This window comes from Cetorhinus maximus, chromosome 8 (genome assembly GCF_964194155.1).
Source record: "Cetorhinus maximus chromosome 8, sCetMax3.hap1.1, whole genome shotgun sequence".
NCBI classification, from domain to species: domain Eukaryota; kingdom Metazoa; phylum Chordata; class Chondrichthyes; order Lamniformes; family Cetorhinidae; genus Cetorhinus; species Cetorhinus maximus.
In genome coordinates this window covers 131,435,041-131,456,952 of record NC_135886.1, presented here as the reverse complement: position 1 = coordinate 131,456,952, position 21,912 = coordinate 131,435,041, and the positions used below count along the sequence as shown (strand labels likewise).

At 44.4% G+C, this 21,912-nt stretch overlaps 1 protein-coding gene across 2 annotated transcripts in view; it reads right to left on the bottom strand.

Moving 5' to 3' along the window:
- LOC144683989 (mastermind-like protein 2) overlaps positions 1 to 21,912 on the bottom strand; it is a 103,934-nt gene that overhangs the window by 9,488 nt on the left and 72,534 nt on the right. For both annotated transcript variants that reach the window (XM_078547648.1, XM_078547649.1), the window contains exons 3-4: positions 2,443 to 2,556; positions 142 to 250 (exon numbers count right to left, since the gene is read on the bottom strand). In XM_078547648.1, the coding sequence (XP_078403774.1) occupies positions 142 to 250; positions 2,443 to 2,556 (223 nt within the window). The remainder of the gene's footprint in view (positions 1 to 141; positions 251 to 2,442; positions 2,557 to 21,912) is intronic.

The window sequence follows — 21,912 nt, the reverse complement described above, 5'->3', positions numbered from 1 at the left end:
CACTTGTCCTTATTGAACAGCTCTGCTTCCCACTGAATTAACCAATTCCTGCAGCACACCAGAGATGAATTCGAGATAAAGTACATTAAAAACACCCTTAAGTGATTTTTTTTTAAAAAAAGCTGCACTTACTGATCTTACCTTGGAACTGACTTAACTGCTGAACTCCAAACGTGTTCCTCTGCTCCTTATAGTCAGGGGACACTCTGATCATGTGGCCGTTCATTTGATCATGTTGCCTTTGCTTCTCCTGAAAAACAAACAGGAGGGGGTACAACCCTTTAAGTCAATCCTTAAAGCTGCAGTGATGAACGAGGCAGGGCTAAACTCATGGCAAATAAGAAGTTATCTTGTCACCTTAACAATTTGCATATTTCAGCCCCTCAACGTAGGTGGGACTTTCCCGAATATTTTATACCAATTACAGTAATATAGTCTGTACGTGAAAGACAAGGCCAGCAAAAGAAGTAACGCTCAGGACAAAATGTCTCTGCCGCTATATCGCAACATACTATTGTGTACCGCCTCTTGCCTTGTCACATAATTACAAGAAACGTCAACAAATTAATCAACACAGTGTCAGCTTGTAGCATCCTTGCCCTCGAGTGGGAAAGTTGTGTGGCCCGAGCTCCCACTCCAGGGTTCGAGTCCATGATCTAGGCCACTTCAGTGCAGTACCGAGCGAGTCCTGCATTGTTGGAGGAGGCATCTTTTATATATATGGTGTGTTGAACCAATATGTTAATTCTGCTATGTTCACCTAAGGTCTTAGCAGTGGTGGTTTCCACGCCAAAGAAAACCTGTTGGTAACAGCCGGCACGGGGCAGAAGATTTTTTACAAATATATTTAAATGGTTTTGCTTCTCTGTGGGATAAGAGGAGCATGAATACTCCTAGGCCCCTTCAAGGAAACCGTAGCCCTCTCCCTTCTCTGTCCTGCCCTGGTCTTCCTCCTCCCTCACCCCTGACCGGGACTCCTCCCCCAGTGCACATACCCCGACCTGGGGACATACCCTTTAGTCCCCAGGAGCCAGTCACCTAGTTTCGACAGCCAGGCCGCCGCTTTCCACGGACCTCTTTGGTCAGGAATGTCGGCAAATGGCCTCCTAATGAGAAATAAGAACAGGGTGCTGGAAAAACTCAACAGGTCTGGCAGTTAAGTATGGGCAGGGAAACAGAGTGAATGTTTCGAGTCCAATATGGCTCTTCCTCTTTAGACTCGAGGCTCCACAGATGCTGCTAGACCTGCTGAGTTTTCCCAGCATTTTCCATTTTTATTTTGGATTTCCAGTATCTGCAGTATTTTGCTTTTATTTTAGGCACTGGGGTGAGGCTGGGGTGTTAAAAATTGCAGCCGTATATTTTGGAAGCTTTCGGGCGGATGAAATAAACGGCTGCACTGTTTTAAGGCTTTTCAAGGGCTCGGAAAGTGATTGGTTTATGTTCTTTATCGAGGGCAAGGCAAGGCAGAATTTCCTGATCCCAGGGACCCTTTAAGAAAGCTTTTGCTGCTTCACCTGTATTTCCTCTGTAAAAGCTCGGAGCTTTAGTTTCTTAAGATGGCGAGTTGACCAATTCACCAAACTCCAGCTCAAAGCCACACAAAGGGAAGGGCAAGTGTCACAAATCTGTCGGTTTGTACCGGTGAAAGATTCTGAATCGCGCCAGGAACTCAATTTGATCTGCTAAACCAGAACAGAATTGTCCTCCAGTCGCTCATACAGCGGAGGTCAATGGAATGAATGCTCCAAAGGCACCTGAGCAAACCTTTCAGATACTGGGAGACTTTGAAGTTTCTTTTTTTTTTAAACACTAAGGAACATATCGTCAAAGGAACCCTTAAACAATGACCAAATCTATCCAGGCCAAAACTCCAACCCAAAGGGCCATAGCTTCACTAATGTTTAGCAAGGTTTCGCCACGGAAGAAATGAGGAAAAGGGATCCGGGATTTGGAGGTTTGCCTGAATCTCCGGTTGACCGGCCCTCACTACAAACCCAGGTATGCATGTGTGGAAACTTGGAAAAGGAGTACAAACCCATTTTGCCACGAGTCCCTTGATACAAGTGTTCGTTAGCCCAGTTAGAGCCACAGCACCTTCTGCCTTAAAGGGAAATCATCATGAGTAACGCCTGGATTTATATGTTTTTAAGTTTCATCCGCTTCTAGCTAAAGGTCGGCAACCTGAAACGTTAACACTGATTCTCTCTCCACAATTGCTGGCTGACCTGCTGAGCATCTTCCAGTATTTTGTTTCAGGTTTCCAGTTAGGAAGCTGCAGGGTGTCTTCCTTTGTGTATAAGCTGGATTCTGCTTTGTTAGCGTTCTGACTCTGCACGCCCGTTACCAACAAACAATGGAGGGATGGGGAGTGCACTGCTGACTTCAGTGATGTCATATTGGGGTACATTCAGAATGTGCTTCAAGAACAGAAGGACCTACCTGGTCAGCCATGAGCTGCTGTTGGAGAAAATTATGTTGCTGTTTCTTCAGAAGTTGCTGCTTGAGGAAGGCATGTGACGTGGCTTTTATGTAATTGTTACCAGGATTATGATCCTATATTGAAGGAGGAGAGAAAAGGGAATTAGGAAAATAAAAAACCCAGAATTTTTATATAAATCTCTATTTACTGGTGACTTTTAACAATCCAAGTCTGCTGTTGTTAAACTAAACGTTTCCCGCTGACCAATAACCCGCAAGCAGAGGACTCAGCTTGTGCCCCGACACTTGTTGTCCAATATAATCATCAAATAGGCTGGTGAACAAGAATGGGTCAATGGCTATGTGTCTATCCAGTTGATGTATGTGCAACGAGGAGCAGACAATGATTTCCATGGTCACATGTAAATTTAAAATGCAACACTTTCAGCCATTCGTTACAAAGCCACAGGGCTGAATTTTACCAGGCAGGAGCCCTGACGCCAGGGTTGCTGAGCGGGTCCCAAGTCTGCCCTTTCCAGCAGTGGGACCTGCTCAACGATTTTACCAAACGCAGCCTCCCTAATTGGCTACCTCTGTGGGCTCGCTGAACGCAGGAGACCCTGGACAGGTTAGTAAGAAATAAACGTAAAAATTAGTGTTCTGAGTGTCGAAGGGGAATTCCGCCCCACCCCAACCCCCTCCCTGACCACCAGAGAGATAGTTAGGGCCTCGGGTGCTGCCTTCTCTCGCCCACATTCTGTTCTTTGGCCCATGGAGCCTTCCTCCCCTTCCCCTCCGCGCCTCCCTACCCCCCTAGGCTGCTGCTGGGAGGCCATGTCCATTAGCAGTCTTCCCATGTGGCAAGAGGTTCATCCTGCCATCGGAAAACTACTGACATCAATGTAAAATGGCCCTTATTGGGGCCTTTAATTTTAGGGCCTTTCAGTACTTCAGTTCTGAAGAGGGCTCCTATTGGGCTTGAAACACTGGCTAGGATTCTCCGGGCACTGTTGCAGCGGGACCCACCGCGGGAGGTTCAGCGGCCCAGCCAAAGGTCCTCTGGCGGGACCGGACCATCCCAGTGGTGAGCAGGGCCGGAAAATCCCGCCCATTAACCCTGTTCCTGTCTCCACGGATGTTGAAAGGCCCCGGCTGAGTTTTCCTAGCGCTTCGTTTTTCTACCTTTTAATTACGTGATTTGGCTGCCTGCTCGTCTCCGACCTGTCTGGCTCCCTCCGGTTTTATCAGAACCCACGCCTCCCAATTTGCGCCCCCTTCCCCCGTAGACCGGTAGAATTCAGCCCTGCTGGCTTGTGGAAACCAGCAAGTCTTTCCTGAATACAGCACATTATCCTGCACGCCTTTTGGATAGGAATTCCAGACAATTTATTTCAATGCTAATCCTGTGATGGCGGTGGGGGTGGTGGGGTAAATAAATGGTGGCTATCCTTCATTTTCTTTCAATAGTTACACCTCTTAGTTATAAAAAAGCTTTGGAGATGAGGAAACATTGTTGTTTGACTGAACAGGGGGCAGCTATAGGCCAGAAGTGACAAACCCTCCAGAGGTACATCCCACAATGGTAGCTTCACCTTGAACCTGTCCTCCATGCGTCTGAAACCCCCACATCACTGAGCTGGTCAGTTGTGATGTTCTAAAGATGGCTTGTGGTTGGACAGTCGCTAAAATTACAAGGTTAACAATACAGGAGGTTGCCAGCAAAACCCTGAAAGAGGAAACCCAAGCTGTCTACAGCTCACTTGAGCTTAATCCCTACTGTTCTTGTGCAGTTATGCATATAAGTATTGAAATATAAATCATACATCCAATGCTGCTCACCGATGAGAAAGGCCCATGCGAGTTTTTGGTATCTCAAGGACTGCCAGCACCAATCGGAAGAAATAAAACTAGGAAATGAAACTTAGTGGGAAGTTCAGCCTTTGGGAGGAACCAGCAGGAAATGTTTCAAGCTTGGTGCAATGTGTAAAGGGACAGCTACGATAAGATACAGGAAAGACTTCAAATGTACTGAGCGCTGCAGAAATAACCCTGGCTCACAGGGGTTTTCCATCAACGGCTGAAGGAGGAAAGGTCTTAATATCAGGGCCCAAACTGAGCCTTTGCCACTTGTCTTATCTTTACATTAAAATCACAAGCATGGGCTAATTAAAGAACAGAGTGTTAACTCCTCATTTCGTATTTCAAAGCAAGCGATAAAAGTAACAAAGAGAGACATGTCCCACCGCTACCCGCACCACCCCAACCCCAACCCCAACCCCAACCCCAACCCCAACCTCAACCCCAACCTCAACCCCAACCTCAACCCCAACCTCAACCCCAAGAACTGCTGATGGTATTTTTACCATTACCACTCCCTTTGTCATGCACTCCCATCCGTTTTGTCATTAAATCTCTCCTGTCTTCTATCCTATCACAAATCTTCCCTTTGGTTCTTTTTCCCAGCCCCTCTCCCCTTTTATTTGTTTATATCCTATGACATTTCTGACTTTTCCCAGTTCTGATGCAAAGTCACTGGTCTCTAACTCCATTTTTCTCTCTGCAGATGCTGCCTGATCCTGCTGAGGGTTTTTGGTTTTTATTATGATGGAATTCCTACATTAGAGGCAAAAATATACAGCGGGCCCTTCTACTCATGTAACCTCAGTCATGGCAAACATCACAATCTATCAACCCGCGCCGGGGCCAGGGTCGCGACCCCTGAGCCTGCGCTGGGGCCAGGGTGGCGACCCGTGAGCCCGCACCGAGGTCAGGGTCGCGACCCGTGAGCCCGCACGGAGGTCAGGGTCGCGACCCGCGAGCCCGCACGGAGGTCAGGGTCGCGACCCGCGAGCCCGCACAGAGGTCAGGGTCGCGACCCGCGAGCCCGCACGGAGGTCAGGGTCGCGACCCACGAGCCCGCACGGAGGTCAGGGTCACGACCCACGAGCCCGCACGGAGGTCAGGGTCACGACCCACGAGCCCGCACGGAGGTCAGGGTCACGACCCACGAGTCCGCACGGAGGTCAGGGTCGCGACCCGCGAGCCCGCGCTGGGGCCAGGGTCGCGACCCTTGAGCCCGCGCCGGGGCCAGGGTCGCGACCCTTGAGCCCACATTATATGGGTGTAGGTCAGTTTTTGCTTTTACTGCAATTTAACAGGAGAGTGTTTGTATTGATGTTCTATCAGCAGCAATCAATTTTCCCCATTAGTTCAAAAAAGGAAATAAAACTATCCGGAGGCCCATTGCTCTACACCCTGAGTGAAAACTGAAGCAGACGTTTAAGTTTTTGTATTCTAGGACCAATGAACTGGAAATGGAAATGTATATTCATCCTCCAGCAATTGCTCTCCTAAAAACTGGGGCAGAATTTTGAATCCATCCCGCACATCCCCAACCCAGAATTGGGCAACGGGGGTGGTCATTGTTTGAGTTTTTGGGACAACTTGCAGCGAGTGAAGATTGGGTTTTGTACGCTCCTCAACCTCCACTTGAAACAGTTCAGATTTAATCAACTCGATACCTATTGTACGTTTGGCGACCAGTGGCTTGCAACTTTCTTTTTAAAGCGTTAATTGTTCTCCACGGGCTCCTGATATTCAAAAGAAAAAAAAAAAAATCAACCTTTCCACAAAGAACCTGGGAGCTTTCCATTTTGACTTCAGCTTTCTTCTTCCAAGTTGGTACATTCCCTGATGCCAATCGCCTTTTAACAGAAGCAGCAATCTAAATTGTCGGGGAGTGGCGAGTTTAGATCAGTTTTCTCCCAAAGCACGTACAGGATGGTTTCTAGCATGGGAATACCCGGAAAAGCAGGATTTGCCAATTCCTACGTCAGGCTACGATATGGTAGAAACTCAATTTTTTTTTGTGGTGGGGTTAGGGGGTGGGAAACAAAAGAGGAAATAACCACCCAAGCCGTAAATATTTTTTTTACATATTCTAAATTTCTAAATATCCGAACAGTTGGAATATACAGGGGTGTGGGGAGAGGGCAGGAGGTGGGGGGGTTGGCGGTACGTGAATCGCTCCTTAGGAGAGTCACCAAGGGCGTGATGGGCTGAATGGCTTTCTTCTGTGCAGTAACGAAGCTATACTTCTTCCAGTCACATTGCTCCAGGTTAACATCACTTTGCGGAAACCCAGCAACGGACTATGCCACCGTCTGCTTTAATTCGCCATCCTGAGCAGCGGGTAGCTACAAGCCAGTGATCGAAATGAAAATGCAGCAATAAGTGTGGTTAACTGCGAGGAGATAGGAACAATTTTTGACAGGTACAAAAAGAGAGGGAAAAAAGACTTGCATTTCTACAGCAACTTGCCTGACCACAGGGCGTCCCTAAGTGCTTTACAGGCAATGAAATACTTTGGAAGTGTAGTCACTGGTGTAATGTAAGAAACACAGCAGCTAATTTACACACAGCACGCTGACACAAACAGCAATGTGATAACTCCCAAATAATCTGTTTTTATAATGTTAATTGAGGAATAAATATATAGGCCAGGAGATCAGGGGCAACTTCTTCAAAATAGTGTCATGGGGTCTTTTATGTCCATCTGATGTCTAATGTCCCATTTAAAAACCCTGGAGTAGGACTCGAACTCACTGCCTTCTGGCTCAGAGGTGAGAATGTCAAACGAGCCACGGCTGACAGGTTAAAAAGGGAAGTCAGCGCTCTGAAAGATAATGGAAAGCCAATATCAAATAAAAAATACACCCCTGGCGCATCTTAAAGTGGAATTTGTATAAACACACACACACACTTTTCAAGTGTATCATTCAAGCTTCCCCAACAGTTCTGCCATTGCCTGCTTAACAATGGGTAGCTGAGCTATTTGAACAATTGCTGCATTTGAGGGGAAGCTGGACAAGGACATGAGGGAGAAAGGAATACATCGATATGTTGACAGGGTTAGACAAAGTTAAAATGGGAGAAGGCTTGTTTGGTGCATAAACAGCATCACAGACCAGTTGGCCCGAATGGTCTGTTTCTGTGCTGTAAATTCTACATCATTCTATGACCAGGAAGCTTCCAAATTCCACGTTAAATTCCTGATCTGCGAGGAAATACTGAACCGAGTTAATGCGTCAGAAGAGGTGATATAATTGGCTTGGGGGAGGACAGAGTCAGGCACAGCTCCCAGATCTCATTGCTATGCACAATGACTTTTACTGGAACAGCATGCATGGGGAATGTTAGGGTAAGGACTTGACTGTGATGGCCCTTATAGTCAAATAGCCTGAAAACACACATCGTCACTTGAATAAATGCCCACTCGGCCAACATCATGACAGTGTCCGATGCCCATGAAACTTTATCCCACTGAGAAGTCAATGTTAGAAGGAGAGAACAGGGAGCAAAGGAAGGGGAAGCGATAGAAAGAAAACGGATGACTCAAACTTTATGGTGTTAATGATGCTAATGTTGTCAGCATTCACCATCATGACTCCACTGAAACTGTCAACAACTTCAAGAGTCTGCACAGGCGTAGAACAACACGAATTCTATGCTCTCCAGGGAGTGTGCTGTTGAGATCCTCCCCCTCCCACTGCGCCAGAGTACAATCCCTAAGCAATTAGTGAATCGACAAAAACTTCCTCTTTTATGCTTAGTCTCATTGTTAAAACCCTTAAAAAAAAATACACCTTGTTGAATGAGATGTAACTGGACTCTTGATGGCGTACTAGCCTCATAATTACTGTTGAATGCTCCTTCCAGCCCTGAGAAGCTAATTTTATATTTGCGGACTGTCAAAATTTTTTCATAATGATAAAAAATTCCACAGAAGTGAAATAAGGTCTTTTTTAAAAAGTCCGTTCGTGATATTTTAGCTTCTACCTAAATCCAGTCAATCATTTCTTTTGGCATCTGCAAATTTAAATTAAAAAGTGAAGGATCATTAGTGCTTTTAACTTTCTCTTTTGCTGCCTGTGAGAATTCTTCAATGCGATTGGCTGCTTACCCGGCTTGCTGACATTTACTGCTGATTCTCTTGAGTTGGCGCCAGACTTAAACAGCTGCGGGGGACAGAGGAAAACCCCACTGCCGAGATCACTAGATCTTTCAGTGCGGCTTTTTCGAGGTCGGCCCTACATCTTTTGGAAGAACAGGCAGTTTATTCGGGTCCCAACTACGCCAACACTGAAGGATTTTCAAATCATTTATGGTTTCCCTCCCTGCGCAATCCTTAGGCTTTAAAACATGTCAAACTGAGTTGTCATTTCAACATCTATGAAGAGGATATAAGCAAAAAACTGCGGGAGGCTGGAAATCCAAAACAAAAACAGAAATACCTGGAAAAACTCAGCAGGTCTGACAGAGTCGTATGGACTGGAAACGTTAACTGTGCTCCTCTCCGCAGACGCTGTCAGACCTGCTGAGTTTTTCCGGGCATTTCTGTTTTTGTTACGAAGAGGATATGCTGGGCTTGGTAAATTCCACCACACTTGGGATGTGAGTGAACACCGACAATGAAAGACCACACGAGAAAGCAGGGTTTGCATTATTGATCCAATGGATTTTTGTCTCACGTAGAGCTTTGGTTTCTGGACCAGCATCAATCACCCTCCATTTGTTGTCGCTGTGTGTTGCAAGAGTGTCGTGGTCACGTTTTCATCACAGGAGCACACACACACACACACACACACACACAAAAAAAAAATCAAAGCCTTCGGGAGGGCCACTGCGCTTTATGACAAGATATTTACAAAAGAAGGGAGAAAAAAAAGCTGAATCCTTACTCTACCATTCAGGAAAATGCAAATGGTGGATACAGAATCACACACTACAGGAGGCGGCCATCGTGCCTATATTGGCTCTTTGAGAGTGCTTTCCAATTAGTTCCACACACTTTTTTTCCCCCCCGCCTCATAGCCCTGCATTTTTTTTTTCATCAAGTAGTTATATAATTCACTTTATTAAAAGTTATCCACCTGCTGCTACCACCCTTTCAGGCTGAGAATGTGGAATGTACAGGAATAACATTCTACAACTGAATAGATATGGCAGCAGTCGAGAAAAACTGGGCTAGAAACAGTAGTGTTTCTTTCTTGATTGCCTTGTTGTGTGTAATGGTCCCTGCCTACTGAGGCAATAGCGTGCATCTGTTTTTTTTAAAAAGGCGTATTTGGAATAATTTCAATGCATATCTCTAGGGCACATTAAATTTCTCATGGACTTAGCATCTCAGGCAAAGTGGAATAATGATCCTTTGATGTCTGATTCCTGGGTTTGATTTACATCCAGCTCTACAGTAACTTAATCAAACTTAATGCCAAAAAGAAAAAAAACCATTTTATTTCAGTGTTAAATTTCTCTGGGGGGGCAGGCGGGTGAAGGAAACATTGCTAGAGACAACAGGAAAATCAGGACAATTTATGTTAACCTCCCAAAAACCCTGCTACTGTGCAGTTACATAGATGTGCCACTAGTGGGAGCCAGTGTCTCTTATTAAGACCGTGTCCTTCAGGAGTGCTTCATTAGAAGCAGTTTTTGATCTGAGTGGCATGTTTTAATGGGTGGCTAGAGAGTCAGATACATGGAATAGTTATTGAATGAGATAATCCTCTTTCCTTGGAAACATCCCAGTTAGCTTCCTCACCAAGCAAGACCAAGCGAAAAACTGTTTCAAAACTTCCAACAAACCTTCCAGGAAAGATTGTAAGGAAAAAAGAGCAGTCCACATTTAACAGGTCCCTTAAACACACAATGAAAAGCTAATGGGTCATTCAAACAATGGTTGGGCAGCTTCAGTTGGTGTGTGATGATAAAGGACTGTATTGTGTCTTTACTTATTTTAATATAACTCAAAATACAGCCATTAATTGTGGAGGCTGAACACAGGATATTTCACACTGTAATTAATCATGTATTATCACGGTCAATTTCCATAAATCAGACCACATTACACCTTATTAATCACTTTGTGATTCATTCATTAATTCAAGGTATTGTCCACAGCGGGACCAAAGTGGAGAGAGAGAGAGAAAGAGAGAGAGAGAGAGAGGTGGGGGGGAGGAAAGAGACTGCAGATTAGGGATCGGTTATGAAAAATGTTAGTCCAAATCCTCTCCCCCCCCTCTCTCTCTCTACCTAAAGCAGTCCTGCCATGCACTGTATTATTTACCACATTTTCAAATGCAGTACCAGCTTCACTGTTGCTTGACAGTGATGTAATGCAGATTGCTGCAGCACATGTTTTATTACATTGATCAATAATGGCAGACTACAGCAGCCTGTGGCCACTGCTAGGCAACTGTTGGGCAGCTCTTAGACAAAGAGCAGATTAGAACAAAGGGGAGGAAAATGAAAAGTCGGTGCTGCAAGAAAAACGGGAAAGGACAATCCACTAAATAAGTAAACGAGAAAAATATAGATGGCCCCCGCGACAGAAGTATCGCCTCCTGGCTTGTGCGCAGGTACAAAGAATGAATTGTTTTGAAAAAAAAACCCAACAATCTCCTTTCAAGTCAATCAGCTGTTAAGTCTGAAATGACTTTGCATTTCTCTACATAGCAAAGGCAAAGGCTGCATGTCCATAGAAAGACAGAGCTAGAAAAATAGCCTCTCCAGTAAAGATCGGCCTTTACCAAAGCAAATTCACAGTGCCTGCTACATCGCCAAAATCAAGTCTGCCGCAAAATTTGCAAAACAAAACTCGAGGGAAATGCACGTTTAAAAGTGTTTTTTAATAAAGGAAAAGGAGAGGGCTGTGTTGTGAAAGTTCTCCTGCCAGCACCTGTGGTCAATATAGAGGACGTGAATGGAGGTTCCAAAGCAGGTCATCTCGGGAACCGAGTCAAACAAGAATATGATGACAAAGCCCCTTTAAGGGCTATATGTAAATATAGACTGGAACAACAACAACTTCTGTTCACATAGCACCTTTAAATTCCTAAGACTTCCCGAGGTGCTTCAGAGGAATGTAATCAAACAGAATCTGGCACTGGGTCACTCAAACAGATATTAGAGCAGGTCAAAGAGGTCCATTTTAAAGAAGGAATGAGAAGCAGAGGGGTTTAGCAGGGGGTACTCCAGGGCTCAGGGCCTAGGCAGCTGAAGGCACAATCACCAACGGTGGAACGATTAAAATTGGGAATGCTCAAGAGGCTAAAATTAGAAAAGTCAGGTATCTTGGAGGGTTGTGGCACTGGAGAAGAAATGCAGAGATAGGAAGGAGCGAGGGATTTGAAAACAAGGGTGACAATTTTGAAATCAAGGCATTGTTAAACCAGGAGCCAACATAGGTCACTGAGCACAGGGGTGATGGGTGAACAGCATTTGATGCAAGTTAGGACATGGACAGCAGAGTTTTGGATGGCCTCAAGTTTAGAGAGGGTAGAATGTGGGGGCGACCAGCCAGGGGGGAGTTAGAAGAGTCAAGTCTGAAGGCATGGATGAGAGTTTCAGCAGCAGAAGAGCTGAGGCAGGGGCGATCACAGGTAACGCTGTGGAGGTGGAAATAAGCATCGTGGGCAAATATAACTCGGAGGTTATGAAACGTCTGGTTCAGCCTCCGGCAGTTGCCAGGGTGAGAAATAGAAAATCGATGGCAAGGGAGCAGAGTTTGTGGCAGGGACTGAAGACAACGTCTTTTCAATCTCCCCAGTATTTAATCAAAGGAAAGTCCTGCTCATCCAGCGCTGAACAGAACATCCAGAACAGTCGGGCAGAAAACTAGTCCTTGATGTCGATTGAACAGCTTCAAAGTTCACACTACTAAATGCTTATTAAAGGCGCTCTAATACAAACCCTGCACTGAAGTTAATTCTAAAAGTTTAATTTGCTAATGTAAATCCCTCATGTATATACATGGAACAGTTGCCACTGGTATCAACACAGTAAATAGGTGCCTTAATATCAGTGAGGCAACTTATCTAAAAAGGCAAGGTTTGCTGCAGTGTAAAGATTAAACGCGACTGACTGGTGCCCAGGCTGAGTGGTCTGGAGTCACTATTTAACCAGTGTGAATGAGATATTAGCTGTTTAACCAAGTAATCACAGTTTAACCCTCTCTCCCTGAAAATAATATGCTACAATCTCCGTTATGAGGTGGAAATAGTTAGAGCTGCCACATCTTGCTACAGGATTGATCCAATGCTGGAATGTGATTAATATGCTGGCATGAAATTTAAAGAGAAAATCCACTCAGAATTTTAATAAGTAAATGTGGATTTTTAAAAAATTTATCAGGGATATTTATTTTTCTCCCCCAAGAGGTAGTTAAGGTAGCGGGACAGGTAGATAAGATGGTTAAGAAGGCATATGGGATACTTGCCTTTATTAGCCGAGGTATAGAACAAGCTGTATAAAACGCTGGTTAGGCCACAGCTAGAGTATTGCGTGCAATTCTGGAATCCGCATTATAGGAAGGATGTGATTGCCTGGGCTGGAGAGTTTTAGTTATGAGGAGAGATTGGATAGGGACTGGGGTTATTTTCCCTGGAGCATAGGAGATTGAGGGGGGACATGATTGAGGTGTATAAAATGGTGAGGGGCATAGATAGGGTAGACAGGAAGGAACTTTTCCCCTTTGTGGAGGGATCAATAACCAGGGGGCATAGATTTAAGGTAAGGGGCAGGAGGTTTAGAGGGGACGTGAGGAAGAATTTTTTCACCCAGAGGGTGGAAATCTGGAACTCACTGCCTGAAAGGGTGGTAGAGGCAGACACCCTCATAACATTTAAGAAGTATTTGGATGTGCACTTGCGATGCCATGGCATACAAGGCTATGGGCCTAGTGCTGGAAAATGGGATTAGAATAGTTAGGTACTTGTTTGACCGGCGCAGACACGATGGGCCAAAGGGCCTTTTTCTGTGCTGTAGACCTTTATGACTCTAGGTGGTTCCCAAATAGGATGGGGGTTTTTTTCTGAGGGGTTTGGGGATTTCAGTAGGGCCCTAGGAAAAAGAGCTGAACGGATAAAAATTGAAAGAGAGAGAGGACAATATCGCAAATACACACTCATTTTATAAATGGTTTGCAATGAGAAATAGACACAGAAGAAATTCCCCAGACTGGAGGTTAAAATATAAAACCCTTGCTTCAACTATCGTTGGACATTCGTTGCTTTGCACGTTGTCAGGAACTGCAATTTAAAAAAGACAAAAAATATAGCGCTGGGTAATCGGTTACAGCACTGGTACAGTCAGTGTAGTAATAGGCCTGAATGCAAACCCAGGGTAGGTTCAGTGTTTGTTTTCATACACACACCTTTTGAAGTACCAATGCACAAAGAATGATCAAGTGTCAAATTACTGTACATGTCACGAGAGCTGCCCCATCACAAAAGTGTTTTTTTTTGATAGCAGTAACTGATCCACTGGCACCGTGTACTGAACGAGCCCTTTTAAGTGCCTTCTGCTCCTCTGCCCCTGTGGCACTGATAAGTACACACTTGCACAACAAAAACCAAGCCGCTCTTTGAAGGGAATCAATGACTCTTACAGCCACACCTGGCTGACAACTTTATCGATGGAGGCTGTAACAAAGCAGAAAAGGAATCCATTCCGCGTGCAGCCAACTTCGCAAACACATTGGAGAGTCCAAGGGGAGGCATGTGTGGAAACAAATATTTTTATGGATTGGTATCGCCTTCTACACCCTAGTTACTAAGCACGTTGTGACTTGGGGAAGAGGGTGTCAATTTGCTGATCTCCCTTCTGACAACATTGAGGCTCTAGGGGACACACTGTAAAAAAAAAAATGGATGTACCAGAATAAATTGAGACTATAGGCAGTGCAACGCCAGGACTGATTCAAGGACATTGGATCAGCCCAGATCTCATCTGAACTTTTAACCTGCACACAGTAACCCACCACCTTTTGATATAATTCCAAGCTCTCTTAAATGTGAATATAGTTTTTAAAACAGACCTTTGTTCCCTCTTAGCCCTCATTTTCCTTTTTGGGGGTAGGCATTCCATTAAGAATTTATTGAAATGCAGGGATATCATTTTAGAAATCAGCTGGATACTCGCTCCATTCCTAGGATCAACGACCTGTGTTGCTGAGTTATGAAAGCCACAAGCACTGGGCAAGCAGCAATCCTATTTTCATTTCTCTTCCAAACACACACAATGATGTAAACTGCATGGAAATAAATTATTTACTCAAGATACCGCCCATGAGAGAAGCAAAAAGGATTCCCCCCACCCCCTCTCCCGCCAAAGGAATTTTTATAGACCAGAGCGTTCAGAGAAAAAACACGGTTCCTTTAAACCTAAGAAGTGTAAGCTGGCCAGTGGCATCAGACTTCAAAATGGTTCCATTTGATTTAACAGCAAGTCCTTTTATAAATAGATTCATCCCCAGTCATCACGTTCAAAAATACAAAGGTGGATTTGCACCAGCAAATAACATTCGCGCAGGGTGCCTGACTTTCCAGTTGGCTCCGAGATCACTCGGAGCCCTTCTGTGTCACAGAAGTTTTGTTCAACTCCCAACAACGGTTTAGCCCTCCCAGTACATCAGGGGCAGCCTTAAAAAACAATATCCGACGGGCCTGCGGAGGCAAGACACACAAAAACGCACAGGAGGCCGTTCGATTAACCCTTTCGCTTTTCCCCAGCACAACAACGTTTTATTTTGAACAAAGCCCCCTTTGCCCCAAGTGCTCCGTCCCTTCCACTCCCTTACTTTTATTACTGCTTAGCGTTTCTGATCAGTGGCCATCTGCAGCCTCATTTCGTCAAGCTCTGGGTTTGTCCTTGGGAAAATAAGGTCGTTGCCGAAGAGGAAAACAAAATGCTGCTTTGTCCGTGACTGGCAAATCCCAACATGCCTCAGCCCTCAAAGATATTTCTTATCCACCACCCCGCCACCCCCCCCCCACCCCCAGCCCACCCTCTGTTACGACTTAGTCACCTATTTACATCATCAATGGTACTTTTCATTTAAGCAGGCTGAATATTTTTTAAAACATTGGTACAAGAAAATGATTGTACTTTATTACTAGATAATTGAAAAATGGCCAATTTTTTTTTTATGTTCAGGAATCTTCTGTAGATTCATGTGACTAACAGAATATTAGCTGTGGGTCAGAAAACAAGGCCTACGATCAGCATACATACACTTCCAGGCACCTCAATATTCTGTCATGCAGAAACTGCAAACTGTGCACAATTTTTTTTTTTCAAACCAGCTGCAGAATGGCTCACCCACGTACAGTAAATAATATTTTACAACGCAAGTCCATTTATAAGAATACTAGGAAGGGGGGGGTTTAAAAAAAGTGATCTGTGAGTTAAGCAGTTCCTCTAAATTCAGGCTGCAAGCCTTTAGGGTAGCTTGCTAAAAAAAAATGATAAATTGACAATGGCCAATTGAAGCAAAGATTTGAGAATTAAGGCCGTCTTAAGCGTTAATAATACTTACCTCATCCTTCTCATTAAGGTCACATGACTGGTTGCAGATTATTATTATTTTTTTTCCCAGGGACAGATGAAGAGATTTTTGTGAGGAATTTCTGTTGGAAAGAAAAACGGCTGGAACTTTCCTGGAACTGGCTGGGTGTGTGCAAAAGGTCAGACGTCTAGATCTTTAGGTTTGGTTGTTGAGCATGGGGGTGGTGAGGGGGGGAGGGGAGGGTAAGGGAGGGGAGGGGGTGGGGGGAGGTGGGAAATAGAAGTCAAAAGGAGGCCAGAAAAAGGCATCGTATCTTGCACAAGCATTGCAAGGTTTCCAAAAAACACAACTGAATTATTTGACAGGACCTCGACTTTAAACATGGAGGAAGGAAGAAGTTAGGTACTTTATTTGTGTTCCACAATCCATTTCCTTATCAAATTTAACACTGAAATAATTCCCTTTATCAAATTATTTTTTCAGTTTAACTTCTTACGTTTTGTAAAGCAATCAAAGCCCTGCCTTGGGGCAAAAAACGTTAAAGTTACTGGAAAACCTCAGCATAATTTTTTTTTTTAATTTCAATACCCAAACAACACTTTGACATTTTGCTTCAAATTGCAAACACTTCCTTTTAACCCCAGCTATCTTCCAATGCAGAAAACTCCAGTTTCCAATGTAGCTGTGGTGCCCATAGTCAGGCTGGTGCAAGGAAGGGTTGCTATAACTTGATATTAAACAACAGGCAACTCACCAAAAATTATTTAAGTCTGTTCGTTTGTGCGCTATTGAATGCTTTACTCAAACATTCACTAATGGTGCTACCACCTCTTTTTTTTTTTAAAAAACAATAGTCTTTATTCCCATCGATAATGAACCTGAAATTGGGGTGAAGCAACAAATCCAATCTCTGCTGTAATAGAGTAATAAAGCCATTTATTACAATTCGGCCCATCAAGTCTATGCCAGCTCTCCATAGAGCAATCCAGTGAGTCCCATTCCCCACTCTATCCCCCCAAAGCCCCCTGCAGGTTTATTTCCCTCAAGTGCCCATCCAATTTCCTTTTGAAATCAATTATCGCCCCTGCTTCCACCACCCCTCATAGACAGCCAGTTCCAGGTCATTACCACTCACTGCATAAAAACGGTCTTCCTCACATTCCCCATGCATCCCTTGGCCAAAACCTTAAACCTGTTTCCCCTGTTCCTTATACCTTCAACTATTGTATCGAAATAGGAATCAATGAGAATCAGCACAATTGAAATGCAATTTTTGGCACGTGGCAAAACTTCTAAAATAAAAAACCTATAGTCCTGGAACAATGCAGCTTGAACTAGACATAATCAGATCCATCTGTGTTCACAACAGCAATGGGTTCTAGTCAATCAACCAACCACTGCAAAGATCATCAACATAAGAAGATTATGGAAGCCACAGGAATAGAGGAGTGGAGAAGAGGAGTCCCAATGAAGCTATGGCTCAGTGTGTAGCATTCTTGCCTCTTGAGTCAAAAGGCTGTGGGTTCAAGTCACACTCCAGAGGACTTTAGCACAAACTCTAGGCTAGTACTCCAGTACAATACTGAGGGAGTGCTACATTGTTGGAGGTGTCATCATTCAGGCATTAAACTGAGGCCCTGTACTGCCGTCTCAGCTGGACATACGAGACCCCATGGGACTATTTCAAAGATGAGCAGGGGAGTTTCTCAGTGGTGTCCTGGCCAGCGTTGGTCAGTCAACAAACATCACAAGGAACAGATTACCTACTCATTATTGTATTGCTGTTCGTGGGGCCTTGCTGTGCGCAAATTGACTGAGAGGAGTACTTCATTGGCTGTAAAGTGCTTTGGGACATTGTGAAAGGTGCAATATTAATGTAATTCTTTCTTTCATCGCTATTAAATTGCATGTCAGTGATGTTAAGATTATACAAATGAAAGAAGGGCATGACTTGTTTATACAGTGTTGGGGGCGGGGGGGGTGTGAGGCGGTGGGGGTGGGGGTGGGGGGGAAGCTTATCCTGTCTCACCCGCACCCAAAAGGCAGGGTCTGATGTCAGGGCACAGTCCGAAAGGCACTGTCCGACAGGCACTCATCAAACTACTTAATCTGTGCATGTGCCCCTGGACATTAGTCATCAACAGATTGTTCATTTTGGATGGGAAGGGGGGTGTTTGGGAGGGAGGGGAGGGGGATCATTAAAGCCAAGCACAGTACTGTGACAGCTGACAACCAAATCTGCACCCCTGTCTCCATAGGTCATTGGATAGGAACAGAAGGAGGCCATTCAACCTTTCGAGCCTGCTCCTCCATTCTATTAGATCACGGCTTGACCTCTACCTCATCTCCGTTTACCATATCCATATCCCTGGACACTCTTACCCATCAAAAATCTATCAATCTCAATGTTGAAAGCTTCAATGTTTGCAGCCCACACAGCTTTTCAGAATTCTAGATTTTCAGCACTTTTTTGTGAAAAAATATTCCCCGATTTCACTCAGAAACGTCTTGGCTCTAATTTTAAGATTAAGTCCTTTGTTCTTGATTCCCAACGCAAGGGAATAGTTTCTCTCCTTCTGCCCTATCAAATCCTTTTAACATTTTGAACAGCTCGATCAGATCACCCTTCTATACTCAAGGAAATGCAAGCCAAGTTTATGCAACATGTCCGTGTAATTTAATACTCTTCTAAGCTCCAGTATCATTCTGCCGAATCTGTGATGCACCTCATCCAAAGCCAATCTTCTTCTTCTTGAGGTGGAGTGTCCAAAACTGAACACAGTACTCACCCCTGGGGGAGTGTCCAAAACTGAACACAGTACTCACCCCTGGGGGAGTGTCCAAAACTGAACACAGTACTCACCCCTGGGGGAGTGTCCAAAACTGAACATAGTACTCACCCCTGGGGGGGGATGTCCAAAACTGAACACAGTACTCACCCTGGGGGGGGCTGTCCAAAGCTGAACATAATACTCACCCTGGGGGAGTGTCCAAAATTCTACACAACTGAAACATCACTTCATCACCTTACCAATCCAGCCTCCTTGTCAATAAAGCCATTAGGATTTTTTTATACCTGTCTACTAACTCATCAATACAGTGCCCCTTGGTGACATTATCTGAAAACACAGCATCAGCTTCCACATGTACATTGAAAACACCCAACTCTACTTAAACCCTGCCCCCCACTGAGTCTGAATTGTCAGACTGCCTGTCCAATGTCCATTACTGGATGAGCAGAAATGTTCTCCGACTGACTATTGGAGTCATTAGCCATCATCTTTGACCCCCACCACAGGCACAATTTCCTAGCTGACTCCATCCGTCACCCTGGTCTGAAACAGGCTGTTTGCAATCTTGGTGCCACATTTGACCCCAAGATGAGTTTCTGACCACATAATTGACACCATCGCTAACACCACTGATTTCCACTTCCAATAACATTGCTGGATTCCGCCCCTACCTCAGCCCATCTCCTTCTGAAACCCTCATCCACCCCTTTGTTTCTGTTTCTTTATTTTTTCCTGGGATGCGGATATCGCTGGGACGGCATTTGTTGCCCACTCCTAATTGCCCTTCAACTGAGGGCAGTTAAGAGTTACCCACATTGCTGTGGATCTGGAGTTACATGTCAGCCAGACCAGGTAAGGACAGCAGATTTCCTTTCCTAAAGGACATTAGTGAACCAGATGGGTTTTTATAACAATCAATGTTGGTTGTCATGGTCACCATCACTGAGACTAGCTTTATATTCCAGATTTATTAACCAAATTCAAATTCCACCAGCTGCCATGGTGGGATTGAACCATGTCCCCAAAGCATTCGGCTGGGCCTCTAGATTACTAGTCCAGTGACATTACTACTACGCCACCATCTCTCCCCATTACCTATAGACTTGACTATTCCAATGCACTCCTGGCCAGCCTCCTACATCCTACGCTCCATAAACTTGAGGTCATTCAAAACACTATTGCCAGTGTTCAAATTCACACCGAGTCCAGTTCACCCATCACCCCCTGCTCATTGACGCCCATCGACTCCCAGTTAAACAACACCTTGGTTTTAAAATTCCCATCCTGGTTTTCAAATCGCTCCTCACCCCTCCCTATCTCTGTAGTCTCCTCCAGCCTCACAACCGCTCCTCTAATCCTCGCCCCCAGAGCATCCCCGATTTTAATCACTCTGCCAATGTGCCTTCAGCTGTCAAGGTCCTAAGCTCCGGAATTCCATCCCTAAACCTCTCCCTATCTCTTCCTTCTTTACAATGCTCCTTTAAATTTACCTCTTTGATCTGCCCGAATATCATCTCGTGCGGCATGGTGCCAAATTGTATTTGATAACATCCCTGTGAAGCCTTGGGAAGTCTTACGACATTAAGGGTGCTGTACAAGCAAGTTGTTGTTGGTTTGCGTATTTGAGACTCAAATCCCTTTGCTTCTTCACAGCCCTGAACTTCTCACCATCCAGAAAACACTTTTATTTATCTTTCTTTACACTTACCAACATTAAAGTCTCTCTCGGCTATCGCCTTACCCACTCACTTCACCTGCCTATGATAGCAATTGGATGCGAGAACCCTGACTGACTTTCCATGCCCTCAGCCCTTCACCCAGTAACCCTTTTTAGTTCAGATTGTCTAACTCTGCGTTGACCATATGGCGAATCTGATCCCAAGCCCACAATTCTCAGTTGATCGTCAAATGCTTTAATCACCGCACCCCCACCCCTCCACCCGCCACACCAGCCTCCCCGACTCCTTTGAAGACAGAAGTAACATTTCTGTAGCAGATCCAAAAATAATCAAATAACACAAAAGTTCCATTTTCAATGTGCTAAGCAATTGAAACGATTTTCATGCTGTATAGTTTGCTCCCACTGCTGCCAGGATTAATCACATTTATAATAGAAATCATTTTGTCGGAATGCAATGAAAATAGTTTCGGATTGGCTCGGCTTTCCATTTTAAAAAAAGGATTGATTAAAGCGGTGGTTATTTTGCTGAAATCAACAATCGATATTCAAAATAAAAAGCAGTCAACTTCAAAAGGGAAAAATCATTTCTTAAGCATATGTGTTCAGCCACACGTTGTTTATTCTCTCCCAATGGAAATGTTCCTACCACAGCCATGTTGTCTACCCATTGAGATCACAGAAGTGCTCTGGCACGGACAGACCTGTACTGACTAAAAGAAAAATGGATATCTGGCTCTAATCCCTCGACCTGCAGTGTACTGATTTTATGATCGACAATTTAGACATGGAAAAACACAGCAATAAAAAAAAAATTAGGACATTAAGTTCAAGACATTTCATTTTAAATAAAACTGATTCAAAGTGCGGTCTTGCTCGACTCCCTCACACTTTTGCTCCGTGTCAGACATTTGCTAAAAGATAGGTGGAGGAAACATAGCAGCAACCAAAATACTGAGCTCTTCCTGCTACAGGGAGAGCCAGTCGGATCCAAAGCAATTCTTTGTTAGAAGGCAAGTTTCCAGTAGATCTTCAAAGTACCGATCGTAGACTTGTACCAGAAGGTATTGACTCAAGTCACTAGATCAATAAGTTACAGGATAAGATGTAATGGTGCCAGTCAAATAGTATGCTCTCCAGGGTTCATTAATGGTGTTGATATGTTTACCTGCACAGCCCTATGGAAACTTTGGTCAGTGATGCATCATTCCCTAGCACATGGGTTTCCTCCTATCTCTATCCGAGCTAAGTTACAAACGGCACTGAATTGCCAATTTCAGTGCCCAAGACTTGAATACCTTCTCTGGTAAAACTTCTGAACTCTCTTGGCTGATCCACTGAATGGAACAACTTAGAGCAAAGGAGCTTCAAATATACTTTCCAAGTCAGAGAGCAAGGAATTTGTATCCCAGAAAGTCAGTGTGATTAGCCATATCGGCATAGGATGTCTTGCATTAAAGAAAATGGGGGTGGGTGGCGGGTGGGGGGGGGGAAATCAAATATGAAATGGCTCAAGAATAATTCAAACTTTTCTTCAGAAATAAGTATGCAATGAATTCAGCTCATCTCTACAAATAATCACTGAGACTGTTTCATGAAGAAAAGGCCATGCTCCATCGAGTTCATCCTCTAACATCCTGATACGACAATAATGGAGTTGTTGATTAATCACAGCA